The sequence below is a fragment of the Apaloderma vittatum genome, unplaced genomic scaffold, assembly GCF_000703405.1.
Source record: "Apaloderma vittatum isolate BGI_N311 unplaced genomic scaffold, ASM70340v1 scaffold30280, whole genome shotgun sequence".
NCBI lineage: Eukaryota > Metazoa > Chordata > Aves > Trogoniformes > Trogonidae > Apaloderma > Apaloderma vittatum.
Genome location: NW_009695565.1, coordinates 22,814 through 35,840, shown reverse-complemented (window position 1 = coordinate 35,840; position 13,027 = coordinate 22,814). Strand labels below are relative to the sequence as shown.

At 48.8% G+C, this 13,027-nt stretch overlaps 1 protein-coding gene across 1 annotated transcript in view; it reads left to right on the top strand.

Annotated features, from left to right (window-relative positions):
- Nucleotides 1-13,027, top strand: part of LOC104275731 (peroxidasin homolog) — a gene marked incomplete at its 5' end in the record, with an annotated part of 23,797 nt that overhangs the window by 6,551 nt on the left and 4,219 nt on the right. The window contains 11 exons of the mRNA XM_009871772.1: nt 1-79; nt 1,839-1,956; nt 3,423-3,592; nt 4,084-4,356; nt 4,499-4,615; nt 6,148-6,306; nt 7,580-7,692; nt 8,952-9,108; nt 9,952-10,060; nt 10,840-10,997; nt 12,529-13,024. The exon at nt 1-79 is cut by the window's left edge and continues 94 nt beyond it. Of these exons, the coding sequence (XP_009870074.1) occupies nt 1-79; nt 1,839-1,956; nt 3,423-3,592; nt 4,084-4,356; nt 4,499-4,615; nt 6,148-6,306; nt 7,580-7,692; nt 8,952-9,108; nt 9,952-10,060; nt 10,840-10,997; nt 12,529-13,024 (1,949 nt within the window). The remainder of the gene's footprint in view (nt 80-1,838; nt 1,957-3,422; nt 3,593-4,083; nt 4,357-4,498; nt 4,616-6,147; nt 6,307-7,579; nt 7,693-8,951; nt 9,109-9,951; nt 10,061-10,839; nt 10,998-12,528; nt 13,025-13,027) is intronic.

The following is a 13,027-nucleotide window of genomic DNA, read 5'->3' as shown; positions in this document are numbered from 1 at the left end:
ACAGCTGCCACCTGCGAGGCTCCTCGGGAGCTGCACGGCCGCTCCATCGTCACTTTGACCGCCCAGGAGTTTAACTGCGGTGAGCCCTCGGTTGGGCTTCGAGTTGGGATTCGCTGGGATTCGTTTCTTCCACCCTTTTTCCTCCCTCTTCCCTGCCCCAGCATCCTGCTTTCTCCCTCGTTTTGCTGCTGAAATTGGAAAGTTGCAGTGGGGTCATGCGAGATAGCAGGATAATGCAGAGAAAGCTGACGGTTGCGAGGGGGTTGAAGGCAGCTCTGTTTCGGCTGGCAGGTGTCCCTGTGGTTTTTGCACAGAGTAGGGCCAGCAAAGGACCTGCTGTGGTTGGTGCTTAAACCAGCAACCAGAAGAAACATCCCTCACTGGGCTGAAGAGAAGGGGAGAGCTGCAATGGCTGGGAACACAACCGAAAAACCTGAGCAAACACATAGCAACCACGGAGCTGAAAGCTTTGTTTGACTGTGGTAATGCATTGCATTGGTGAAGCTGTTATTCTTTAAACTCAGATAATTTCTCACTGGGAAATGCTATTTTGAAATGAAAGGTTTGCTCCTGCAAAGTTCCCAAGTTAAATATTGCATGCGAAAAAAGACGAAACTCTGACTTTCAAGTGCAGCCATCAGTGGAGGATGGCACAAGCGTCAGCCGTGGTTCCCTGGTACTTCCCTGCTGGCAGAATCAATCCCAGTGTTCCCACCTGCCTGGGCCAGCATCCCTCCTGGGTCTGCCAGTCCAGCTGTGTGCATGGCCATGCTGCGAGCCAGATGTGTGAGATCATCTGGATCCTGAAGAGCTCTCCTTTGAATTCAGCTTTTCTCTTACAGTTTTAGTATTACTTTTTTAAATCTCAGGCTGTTTCTCAGCTTAATTTAGGGCACAGCCATAGGAAGAGTCAAACTGGCACAAATGGGTCTGTAACCTCGAGGCAGGGGGGGCTCAGAAGGGGCCAGAGCAAGCAGCTGGGGACACGTGGAGTGGGATGCACGGCGAGTGGATGTACCGCATGCCGAGCTGCCCCCGACACACACCCAGTGCCACGGGAGGGTCGTTAATGTAAATTTGTTCTGGGCGCATAGTGGGACGTCTGTCGAGTTAGCCAGAACACCTGGTGGGAAGATTTTGCTGGCGTTGGGCTGTTAAGCTGGTATCATGCCAGCTGGGCAAGACAAATGATGCATAATTCGGCGTAAAGCTCTAATGATGCAGGCAGCTGATATGTGAGTCAGTCCGAAGGCTGCTGGCATCGAGATTTACCCACCGCTTTCTCGCAGGTGGGAGCCAGCGGAGCAAATCTGCCCTGGATCAGCGTTTTGTCCAACGGGGCTGTGGTGGATTTGTTCCCGCGTTAGCATTGCTGTTGGGGATGAGTAGCCAAGCCATTAACTTAGAATCTAAAGAGTAAGGGCACTGACCTTCGGCTGGAGAAGGTGGCAGGTTCTCACTTCTCTTACGAATAATCCAGCTGGTTTTACTGGATTACTGGTGAGCCTACAGATTGTTAGATGGGTGTTCTGCTGAATCAAGGTCAAGCACTCCAGACCGCGTAAATAAATTCCTTTCTAGTTTAGCACATCCTTTAAACATTTAAGTGCTTGAGTACATCTCAAAGTGAAGCACGCAGCGAAAGCCTTGACTGAATAGATGTCGGCCCATGAATTAGAGAGGTAACGATTGAATTCTCGTGGCGAGGGAAGTGGTGGATTTGCAGGCAGCTGGCACTGTGCTCGGATGGTGCCTGTTACCCCCCGCCCTCGAGTTGGGCGGTGGATGGTTTTGTGCTGCCCTAGGCTGGGTCCTGTTAAAACACTCTTTTTTTGCAGAGAGGCCTCGCATAACCTCAGAACCCCACGACGTCGACGTCCTCTTGGGAAACACAGTTTATTTCACCTGCAGGGCAGAAGGCAACCCAAAGCCTGCTATTATTTGGCTGCACAACAAGTGAGTCGCACACAATGAGCAGGATATTTCCATGGGTTGTATTTACCTTCCTTTTAATGGCATTCTCTGGTGACTGCGTAATCCAAGTGGTGTTTTCGTCCGCATTCGAAATTTTTCATCTGCATTTGTAATGGATTCCACGAGCTCATGACTTTCCCATAAACATACTCAGTGGGCTGAAAGCAATTGTCTTTTGATCGGGGAAAAAAAATAAAAAAATTAGTATTTCATGTTGCTCTAAGCCACCATGCTTGCCATTTATTAACTGCTGAAATGCTTCTAGTTTCTCTCTTTTTTTTTTTTTTTGTCTTCTCCCTAAAGGCCTAATGTGCTGGGAGAATGGCTTTCTTTGAAAGGGAAAAATCACTGTGCTCCACTGAAAGACCGACTGTGCAAAGCAGCCTATAGATTATCATTCTATACAGCAACACTGAAAAAATATATGACTGTGCTAGATGCCAGAGTGTTTCTGGGAATTGCTACACAATAAAATATTCTGTGCTCCAGCAGTTGCCCACTGTGGAAGTGAAGTTGCTTTGCTGCTTTACGAGCTTCTTGTCTGTGGGAGCCTGAATGGGGCTCGGTTATTAATAAAAATGATCAATGTCTGCTTCTTCAGCTAACTCCCCACCGGGCAGAGTTTCAGCACGAAGCAAAAGTTTATGGCTGAGTTAAGTCCCCCTGGAAGGCAGGTTTTGTTAGGGAAATGCTGGCAGGCTCCCAAAAATAGCATTGTAAGAGGGGTAATGATAATAAATGCTCTGCAAACGAGATCTGACTGGAGTGAGGAGGCATCAGGGGAATTAAATAAATGCCCAGCAAGCATATTAGCTTGCATGGTGGATTCAGCCTTTGTCCTGCAAGGAAAGAAATCCCCTCTCCCTTTTCAGTCATCCGCAGCCCTCCAAGATTCCTTCGTGCTGGGGCAAATAGGACGCAGCAGCAGGACCTTCTGCTGTGGGCTGGGATCCAGGAGTCGCAGGTCGTTGTGGAAACATGGAAGATGTTTCACAGCTCTTGGGTTGGGGTCCCATGATGACTTACTTGGAGCTTTCTGCCTCCCCCGAGGCCTTTGAGCACGTTCAAATAGGAATGGCTGTGGAAAATAACGATATTAATTCATTATTCTATTTATTTATTATATATACTTTGCAAATAATGAGAACAAGGTTTCCAAGCCTAGATGCCCTGACAATAGCAACATTCTATTGCATGGGAACCGTGTGCTCTCCTGATGGGCTGTAAATGTCGTGTGTAATCAGTGGTGAGAGAAAAAGCAGCTCACCCAGGGAGTACATCAGAGCTGGAGCTGAAGTTCCATGCTGTAAATCATAACTCTTGCTATAAATTTCGTAAAATCTCAGAATAGCTCCAAGGAACACCAAGTTACTGCGATGCATGTGAAGCCCCAGCAGCTCAGGGGAAGGCCACCGGTCAGACTTTGCCTGTTTGTGCCTGTTTTTCAGTAACAAGATTGACATGAAACATGATGACCGCCTGAACCTGTTGCAAGACGGTACCTTGATGATCCAGAACACGAGGGAGTCGGATAAAGGCGTCTACCAGTGCATGGCCAAGAACATAGCTGGGGAGGTCAAGACACAAGAAGTCGTGCTGCGCTATTTTGGCAACCCATGTAATTGAAACTTGTGCACCCCTTGAAGACCCGTCTCGGGTCAGGGCTGGGAGTGGAGCTAAGTCAGAGTCAGTCTCAGCTTTGTATTTGCCAAGATGTTCTTGGTGTGCTGGGGAGGAGAGTGGCTAACCTCATAGAGTGGTCTGAGCTTTAGGGGGTTCCTTCACAGGAGTAGGAAACTGGGGATTTAGTCGCTAAAGGTAATTTGGGGCTGGGGAGGGGGTTTGGAGGCTGGGATGGAATCTGCAGCAGAGAAGTATCGAGGACGAAGGGGATGCAGGAGTGGGGATGCTCCAGCAGCAAGTGATTGTGGGGGAGGAGGTGGTGGGGAGAAGTAGCACAAGGAAGGGAATTGCTGACAGCGAGGATTCGGAGGTCAGGGAAGAGCCAGGCGACTGCTACCTGGGTTGCATGAGGAGTCTGAGAAATTTCTGCCCGGAACTGAGCAGGCAGCAGAACATCTGGTTTCTGAAGCACTCATTTCCTTCCAGCCAAGCCCACTTTTGTGATCCAGCCGCAGAACACCGAAGTGCTCATTGGGGAAAGCGTCACCTTGGAGTGTGGGGTCTCCGGGCACCCCCACCCTCGCATCAGCTGGACGCTTGGCACGGGCTCTCCTTTACCGGAGGATTCTCGTTTCGCTATCACCAGCTCTGGAGGACTCTTCATCCAGAATGTCACCTTCTCGGACCAGGGGCAGTACAACTGCAATGCCAGCAACACCGAGGGATCCGTCCAGGCGACAGCAAGGATCATAGTGCAAGGTGAGGAGTCCCAGGCTGATGACATTTCTGGTATGGGAGTGTGTTTAAGCCCTGTGGCTGGTTCTGCTCCCATGAGCCGAGAATTAACCCCAGCTTGCTGCCTGAGGTTTTCCTGCTGCTCAGTCGTTGCTTTCCTTTCCAGATTCTCCCAGGTTTCTCCTCATTCCCACTGATCAGATGGTGACTGAGGGACAAAGCGTGGATTTCCCCTGCTCTGCTGAGGGTCACCCTCCGCCCGTGATCACCTGGACGAGAGCAGGTACTGCCTCACTTGACTCGCGGTTTCTTTCTCTCCCGTGCCCTCATCCACGGGATATGGGTGAGAAGACCCATCAGGGTCCAGGGGAATGACTTGCAGTGGTGACACAGGATAGAGGGTGATCAGCACAGACCTAGTCACCCTAGAAAGTGTGTTGTAGATCACCAAGGATGATGTTAAGCACAGAGGAGGAAGCCTCTTAGGTCTTTGCCACACTCCTTTTGTCAGAAGGAAGCAGTGTGCTGGTTTTCATCAGCATGAAACCCAGGGAAAGCCTCAAACTTCCTCCTGCAGTGGCTTCCTACCTCCTCTGGAAAGGCAAGGTCTGGACACTCCCATGTCAGCAAATAGCACCATGTGGCAGCTCTCTGTCATTGTCACTGATTCGCTCCTCTTGGGGAGCATGTTGCAGAAGAGCATCGTCCACTGCTGACACACCTGTGAGGTTTCTTTAACTCAACAAACCCCGCTTTGGGTCAGCAGGTGGTGGTGAACGTTTAGAGTCTCAGGTGATTGTTAGCGCTGGCTCCACTGAACTGATCCCATCCAACACTTTCTGGGACAGAAGCCAATAGTGCTTGGCCCAGAGACCCTCCAACTTTTCCTTATGCTTCACAAGCTGTAATTAATGGTTTAGTTCTGTGGGGAATTCATGACTATTGTATTGCAGCTTCCACAGCAATAGCCTTGGTGTGGAGGTAAGAAGGATCAGCTGAAATTCTCCTCCACCAGCATGTTCTCCATCTCCTTTAACCTGTTTTCGTCCACTGCCCAGATTTCAGAAGAGATCTCTTAGAGATGGGGAAATGAGCACAGTGGTGAGAAGATTAATAACTGCTTTGTTACCAGGTTCGTGAGGTCAGTCAGCAGTCCAAAGATCCCCCAGGCTTTACGGTGCTTTCACACAAGTCATGCTAAGGACAAAACAAGAGGAGGAGAAGTGATGGAACTTGTCTGAAAGCCACTTTTGACAGTGTAGGGAGGGTTCAGATTTCTTTTAGTATTTGGGATGAATAAAGAGAGCCCTTATTTGGAGGAAAGTTGAATATTTAAGAAAAAAAAGGTCTCTAAACTGAGAAGTTCTAATAATTTTGTTTGGGTTTGGTAAAGCTTTTTAGTTTGGAACTTTTCTCCTTCAATAGAGGAAATATTGAAACAACACAGTTTCCAAAGCAAAGAAAAAACAAAATAGTGAATTAAAAAAAGGACAATGCTAAATGTTTCCATTTGTTTGATTAAACAGCCAGTTTGGATAATTGAAGGCAGATTTGCTGTCCATCAGGTGTCAGTAGATCTGCAGTTTGCACTAAAAAAGGTTTATGGCAACAAAAAAGGGTACCAGCTCCTTTCCAGTCACTTAGACAACTCAGCCGTGACCCTGGGGGTGGGAAAAGCAGCATCTGTCCTGTCCCTCCCTTAACTGAGATGCAGATGGTATTTCAGGGTGTCGTTTGGGGAAGGAGATGACATTTTCCCATCATGCAGTGATGGGAAAACTCCGGATGAACAAAAGGCACTGCTCATTTCCGCAGGGGGGCCGCTGCCGAGCGACCGGAGGCACAGCATCCTCTCCACGGGCACCCTGCGGGTGATGAGGGTGGCTTTGCACGACCAAGGCCAGTACGAGTGTCACGCCATCAGTGCCATCGGAGTGAGGACCCTCCCGGTGCAGCTCTCGGTGACCCCCCGAGGTAACTTGGGCAGAGAAGGGCTGGCAGACGCGTGTCATTGATTTAATGTGGTGGTAAACAAGATGCTACCCAACGAGGCAAGGGGTTGCCCTGGTTCCTGTGGGATGGGGTTTGGCTTTTGCCTGGGAGCTGACGTCTTGCCCTGAGAGCTCCATCCATTGATGGGAAAGAGGTTTCCAGAGTGCCAAGATTTGTAAATTGGAAGAAGTTGCTTTGTTTTTCCTTGAAAATTAATCTGGTAGTCTGGGAGAAGTAGAGCCGTGGGAATGAAACTCCTCTGGCGTGGCCAGGGAGCAGGATGGGATCAGCCCACAGATAAACACCAGAGTTGTGTGATCAGAAATGCCCTTTAACGCCCATCAGATGAGCTCTGGTATCTCACCAGTTTGAGTGAAAAATAGGGCCCTTGATGTGTTTGGGAGTTGTCCTTAAGGAAATTATTTTGGTAAAGGAAACAGAAGGGTTTTTTTAGATAGTTTACAAAAAAAATTTGTATTAATTAAAGTCTTAGTAATCTTTTTTTGGTTTGTTTTGTTATTTTTAAATTTTGGTCTTCCTGCGGAATGAATTGTAATACATTCTGCAAAACAAAATCATTCCTTTTCAGGAAGATTTAACTTTAGCCCCAGACACATTTGTCTTAAATGTTAGCTACCAGGTCATAGGTTCAACCTAAATTTAGGTTTTCTGAAATCAAACCTCTGTAAAATACAAGTCACACAGGAATGCTTTCATATTTTAGTTTACTTTTTTTGTTCACATATAAATAATTATAAATAAGCAGACATCTCTGCTTGTTCACAGACATGGCAGAATTTTACTAATAGGGAAAGGAAACTATCTACAAACATGGAATCAGTGATGCTTCAAGCACAGAATTCAGACTGTTGTAAGACCAGCAAGATCAATATAATTATTGTCTGACCTGTCTAACACTTGCCAGAGAGCCTCATCTGATAGTTCCTGAGTCAATTCATGACGCTTGCTTCAGCTAGAGCATCTTTTTGAGAAAGCCTTTGAATTAATCATTTTAAATGCTGAAGAACCCAGCACGTTCCCATGTAATTATCCTGAGTAGAGACATACAGGAGCAGAAAATCTCGAACAGAAAATAGTGAACCTAAAACACCGAGGGCTTGGTAGAGAGATAGAGAGCACGGAGAAGCTGAAGGAGCCTGGCAGCTCTGGTTTGCCCACGCTGAGATGTGCTGCAGGCAGATTTCTCTGTTCCACTCGATGCGTTTGTTGCACTTGTGACTTTTTTTCCCCGCAGTGATCCCCGTGTTCCTTCACCCTCCCCAAGACGTGGTGGCAGAGACAGGCCGGGATGTGTCCATTGCCTGCGCTGCCCAAGGAGATCCTCGTCCCACCATAACCTGGGTCAAAGTAAGAGATGAGCCAGGACTTGGCAGTCACGGGGGTGGTTCCTCTGCATTAAACTACTTTCCTTACACACCTCTCCCAGCAAAACTAGCTAAATCAGTTTGTGGAAGAAAATTGCGTTGGAAGAAAATTTAAGGGCCGACCTTTCCACTGATTTGGGGGTTTTAGTGGTCTAAGAGAACACTGCTCCTTCTCAGACTCGAATCCTTGCAGCGCACGTTCCTGCTTCCTCTTGTACTTCCTTCCAAACAGGTAACATGAAGCCAGTGACCTTCCAGGATCTTAGAAATGCTTGAGTGACTATGCCTAGGAAAACATGAAAGCGAATTTTTTTTTTTCTTAAGTAGTTTGTCCTCATTTCCAGGATTCCCACTAGTGGAACTGGGTGATGCTGGTTGGCTCCAGCTTTGACGGGGCAAGGCCACGGTCCCTCAAAATCACACTGCAGCCTGGCTGCTCTTTTCAAGAATTTATTAGATCATGCTCTTCACACTTTTTCCTGCTTTGCCATGGTCGACCACCGGTACTGGGTCCTGCCTCACTTTTAGCTGCAAATTAAAGGGAAAGTGCTTGAGCCTCAGTTACCCTGCAGAGATCTCATGGGAGGTGACCTTGCAGCTTGCCTGGGGCTCCAGTGGGAGCAGAAGAGCCGAGTCTGGGAGGGCAGCTGAGTAAGTGTTCAACTGGGACCAGGCAGCAAAAAGATGTTAAAAAATAGGAGAGTAAGAATCTAAAACCTGAAACCAACCAGCCAGGTCTGAGAGGTGGCGTTTGCGCGAGGGGCTGCTCGCAGCGCTTTGATCAGCAACCCTGCCCAGCCCCAGCAGCAGTTAGCGTCTACAGCTCAAGGTCAGCAAAAATCCATCAATTTCAGGTTGTCCTGAGTTTCAGACTTATTTATGTGCCCTAAAACTTCTGTGGCAGCATCAGGGCACGGTGCTCGCTCCAGCCCGCCTGTAAGAAGTGCAGAGGAGCCTGCGGGGGGTTTGTGCATAGGAGCCTGCGGGGTGTTTGTGCCCTGCAGCGGCTGCTGGAGGTGGACCAGGGTGAGGGAGCTGAGCAAGGACCTCCTCGCAGCAGGTCCAGGCAGGAGCAGGTGTCCTTGGCTGGATTTCTGGTTCCTCTGGAAGAACAATACTAACATCTGGTGGCCACATTCGCTCATCGCACCCATCCGCGGGTTTGCCGATTGGGCTGAAGGCTGGGATGATGGGAAGCTTTCCGTGCCCTGACACGTTTTCTGTCTTTTGGTGGTGCAACAGGAGGGCATCCAGATCACAGAGAGTGGCAAGTTCCACATCAGTCAAGACGGGACCCTTTCCATTCAAGACCTCGGCGTGGCCGACCAGGGCAGATACGAGTGCATAGCCAGGAACCCCTTTGGCTTCACCTCCAGCGCCATGCAGCTCACCATCACTGGTAGGGTGTCTCCTGGGCTTCTCTCCAGTCTTCTCTTGCTCTCATGTGAGAAGGGGCTGTGCTCTAAGCCATCGTCTGCCCATACCCCTGCGTGGCAGGGGAGAGCAGAAATGTTGCTGGGTTTAAATGTTGGCTCGGGGATGGGAAATAAGTTGCTTGTTCTCAAGCTACTTAGGAAGAAGTTCTTCTCCTTGAGGGTGGTGAGACCCTGGCACAGGTTGCCCAGAGAGGAAGTGGCAGCCCCATCCCTGGAAGTTTTTAAGGCCAGGCTGGATGGGACTCTGGGCAGCCTGATGTCCCTGCCCATGGCAGTTGGAATGAGATGATGTTTAAGATCCCTTCCAACCCTGACAGTTCTATGATTCTGTTATTCTACTGCTCCGTGCGTTGGGGAAGCCTTGGTGGATGAAGAGGAGCAGCGCTCCTGAATTAGCAGCATTCCACAAATGGAAAACTGATCTCTAAGCAATACATTCAAGTGAATTTGATGACTTTTAGAAGTTTCCTTTGTGAGAAGGTTGACCCACTGTGATTTTTATATTTTCATTTTCCAAATGCAAAACAGGCATTTATTTGCAAAACTTGGCAGGAGCAAACTCTGAATATATGTTCCATATCCATCTCCTGAAAAAGTCACCTTCTTTTGCAGGCAGTTAATTTCTTTTTCAGAGTACCTGCTTCAAAAACATAAATTCATGGTGTTTATGTCGTGAACAGAAACTCAATTCGACCTGCAGTGGAGTAACTTGTGCTGATGCGTGTATTTTCTTGAGCTTGGAAGACAAAATGAATAATATCAAAGTACATTGAGGACATTTTGTTCTTTATTTCTGATTTGGAAAGCCACGGACGTTGGCCGGAGTGGTGACACGTTTGTAGCCACGTCGATACGGGAAGCCATCAGCAGCGTGGACCATGCCATCAACTCAACACGCACCGAGCTCTTCAGCAAGTAAGTCCGTGGAGCAGCACAATCTGAGACTTGAAGCAGAATAGAGATTAAAAAAAAAAAATGCAGTGAATGAAGTTTCCACTAATCTCATTTTATCATTGTCAACCCGCAGATGAAAGCTGCGGTGTTGTTTCGAGTACCGGGTTGAAGCTGCACCCATAGGTGTAGGGGTGTGATAGAGCTTCGAAACAGGCAGTTGGGATTCTGGAAAAATGTGATACACAAACATCTCCTCTTCTGTCTCTGCAACGTACACTTTGTCAGCTGGAGTTGGCTCCAGAGACAGTGCATAGAAGAGAAAATAATCAGCGTAGTCGCTTTATAAATGCATCTGACTTTGTATAAGGTGAGCAGAAATAATAATGTAATAATTCTCACTGTTTCTTCAATGAAAAATGGCTTCTCAAGTGAAGGGTAATTCCCTCCTTTTCCTCCCCAATATATATTTTTATTGAAGAGATAGATGGTTTGTATTAAGCCCAAAACCTCTGGGTTTCAGCTGTCGAAAAGTGAAAAATAAACCACTATAGCAGAAAACAAAAACAAACACCCAGAGATACTGAGGAAATTAAATACGTGTGTTTTCCTGGGGGAAAAATATCCTTTCTTTAGTCATCTGCAATACTCAGGCAAACCTTCTCGGTCTTATGCACCAGTTTTGGGGGTCAAGCACCAGCCCAGGCTTAGAGTCTGCCTCTTGGTGCCTGCAGAGTCTCATTGCCCTGAGCAGGGTCTGTTCATTTTAATGTTCCTGGGTCACTTCTGACTCCTTGAAACAGGCGCCCCAAGACTCCCAACGACTTGCTGGCTCTTTTCCGCTACCCTCGGGACCCCTACACCATCGAAACGGCCAGGGCAGGTGAGATCTTTGAAAGGACCTTGCAGCTGATTCAGGAACACGTGCAACAAGGTCTCATCGTGGATATGAATGTCACAGGTAGGAGAGACTTTATTTCCCCTCTTAACTTAGTGTGTAGGATTAAATTAAAACAATGAGGTGTGGATATCCAGAAAGTTTTAAAAAGTGCAAATCTAGGGATGGCAAGAAATGTGTAGCCTGAGTTGCAGTTTCATGATTTTCACAAGGGCTGGTCTTGCTGTTACCAACTCGGTCCTCAGCAAAGTGATGCAGTTCCCCATTTTGCTAAAGATTTCTTGACTGGCTGTGAAAGCCCCTAATCCTTAAAATTATTTAGCCATCTCACAAAGGTGTGCCTTTGGAAACCTGAGGCTTGGTCCCTCAGCAGCATGGTTGGAGACTTTTCCTGCTCTCCAAGGGGCAATGAGAAAAATAACACAGATGCTGGAGCTTTTGGGTGCTGTAGCAGAGCAAGGGGGATATCATCCCTGAGTTTTACCTCTGTTTCATTACGACTTTGAACCTTTAGCTACAAACTCAGATGGGTTCCAGCCCCTCAGCTTCCTTTTATCAAGGCAGGATAGCAAGCAACAAAGCAACATCAAAAATACTTAGTGAGGTCCAAGCGCCCAGCAGCTGGACACCAAAACTTGCTCGCTGGAATGTCCTTTATGTACAAGAGACATCCCCATACGCTCCTCGTTTCAACCTATACGTGTGAATCATCGTGTAGCAGGCACGTACGGTTGGGGCCCGTAAGTGTTTTTGCCTGCCTGGATGTGTTCCAGGGTGTGAGGAGTCTCTCTCCAGGCTGCATGTCTCGTCCGGGCTGGTCGGACTGCCAGCCTCTCCTCCTCCTTGCCCTGTCAGCATCCGCACAGCGCAGCATTATTCAGCGCCCTCGCCCTGGCAGTCACCCACGGCTTCCCTGCTGCTCGTCACGTAGGGTTTGAGGCAGCTGATGATGCTCGAGATTGCCATAATAACCCAGAGAGATGTAAAATAAACCCAGCGTGGAGACCAAGACCACTCTCACAGTTTGGTCTGTCATTCACAACATTTCTGCTTTTCACCCCTGTGCAGTTTATCATAAACTTTTCCCCTTCTTTTCTTCCTTGGGGGGCCTGATATGATCCTGTGCTTCATTGACCTTCCACAAGTTCCCCAGGGGCACTACAGCCAGGGACCGGCCCTTCCCGTGCCCACCCTGATAACCCCAGCAGTGGGGACTGCTCACAGGGGTGTGCAGCAACAGGGCGAGGGGCAATGGTTTTAAACTAGAGCATAGTAGATTTAGATTAATTGTTAGAAAAAAGTGCTTTACAATGAGGGGGGTGAAACACTGGCACAGGTTGCTCAGAGAGGTGATGGAGGCTCCATCCCTGGAGACATTCAAGGTCAGGCTGGATGCAGCTCTGAGCAAGCTGATCTAGCTAAAAGTGTGCCTGATCTCTGCAGGGGGGTTGGACTAGACGATGTTTAAAGGTCCCTTCCAGCTCAACGCTTTCTGTGACTCTGTGATTCACGTAGAGCCTTGCCATGCGGTGGTGGGAACTGGGCGGCCGCAGCAGCCATGGGCTGACTTGGTGCTTTGCCTTTACCTTCGCAGGCTACCGGTACAACGACCTGGTGTCCCCTCACTACCTGAACATGATCGCCAACCTGTCGGGCTGCTCGGCCCACCGCCGCACGCCAAACTGCTCAGACATCTGCTTCCACAAGAAGTACAGGACCCACGACGGCTCTTGCAACAACCTCCAGCACCCGATGTGGGGTGCGTCTCTCACAGCCTTCCAGAGGCTCCTCAAACCCGCCTACCAGAACGGATTTAACCTCCCTCGGGGTTTTTCCTTGGCAGAAGATGCCAGGGACCTGCCCCTTCCTCTACCTCGCCTCGTCTCCACTGCCATGGTCGGGACTGAGACCATTACCCCCGACGACCAGTTCACGCACATGCTCATGCAGTGGGGCCAGTTTCTGGACCACGACATGGACCAGACGGTGGCAGCCATTAGCATGTCCCGCTTCTCCGACGGGGCGCCCTGCAGCCAGGTGTGCACCAACGACCCACCGTGCTTCTCCGTCCTGGTCCCTGCCACCGACCCCCG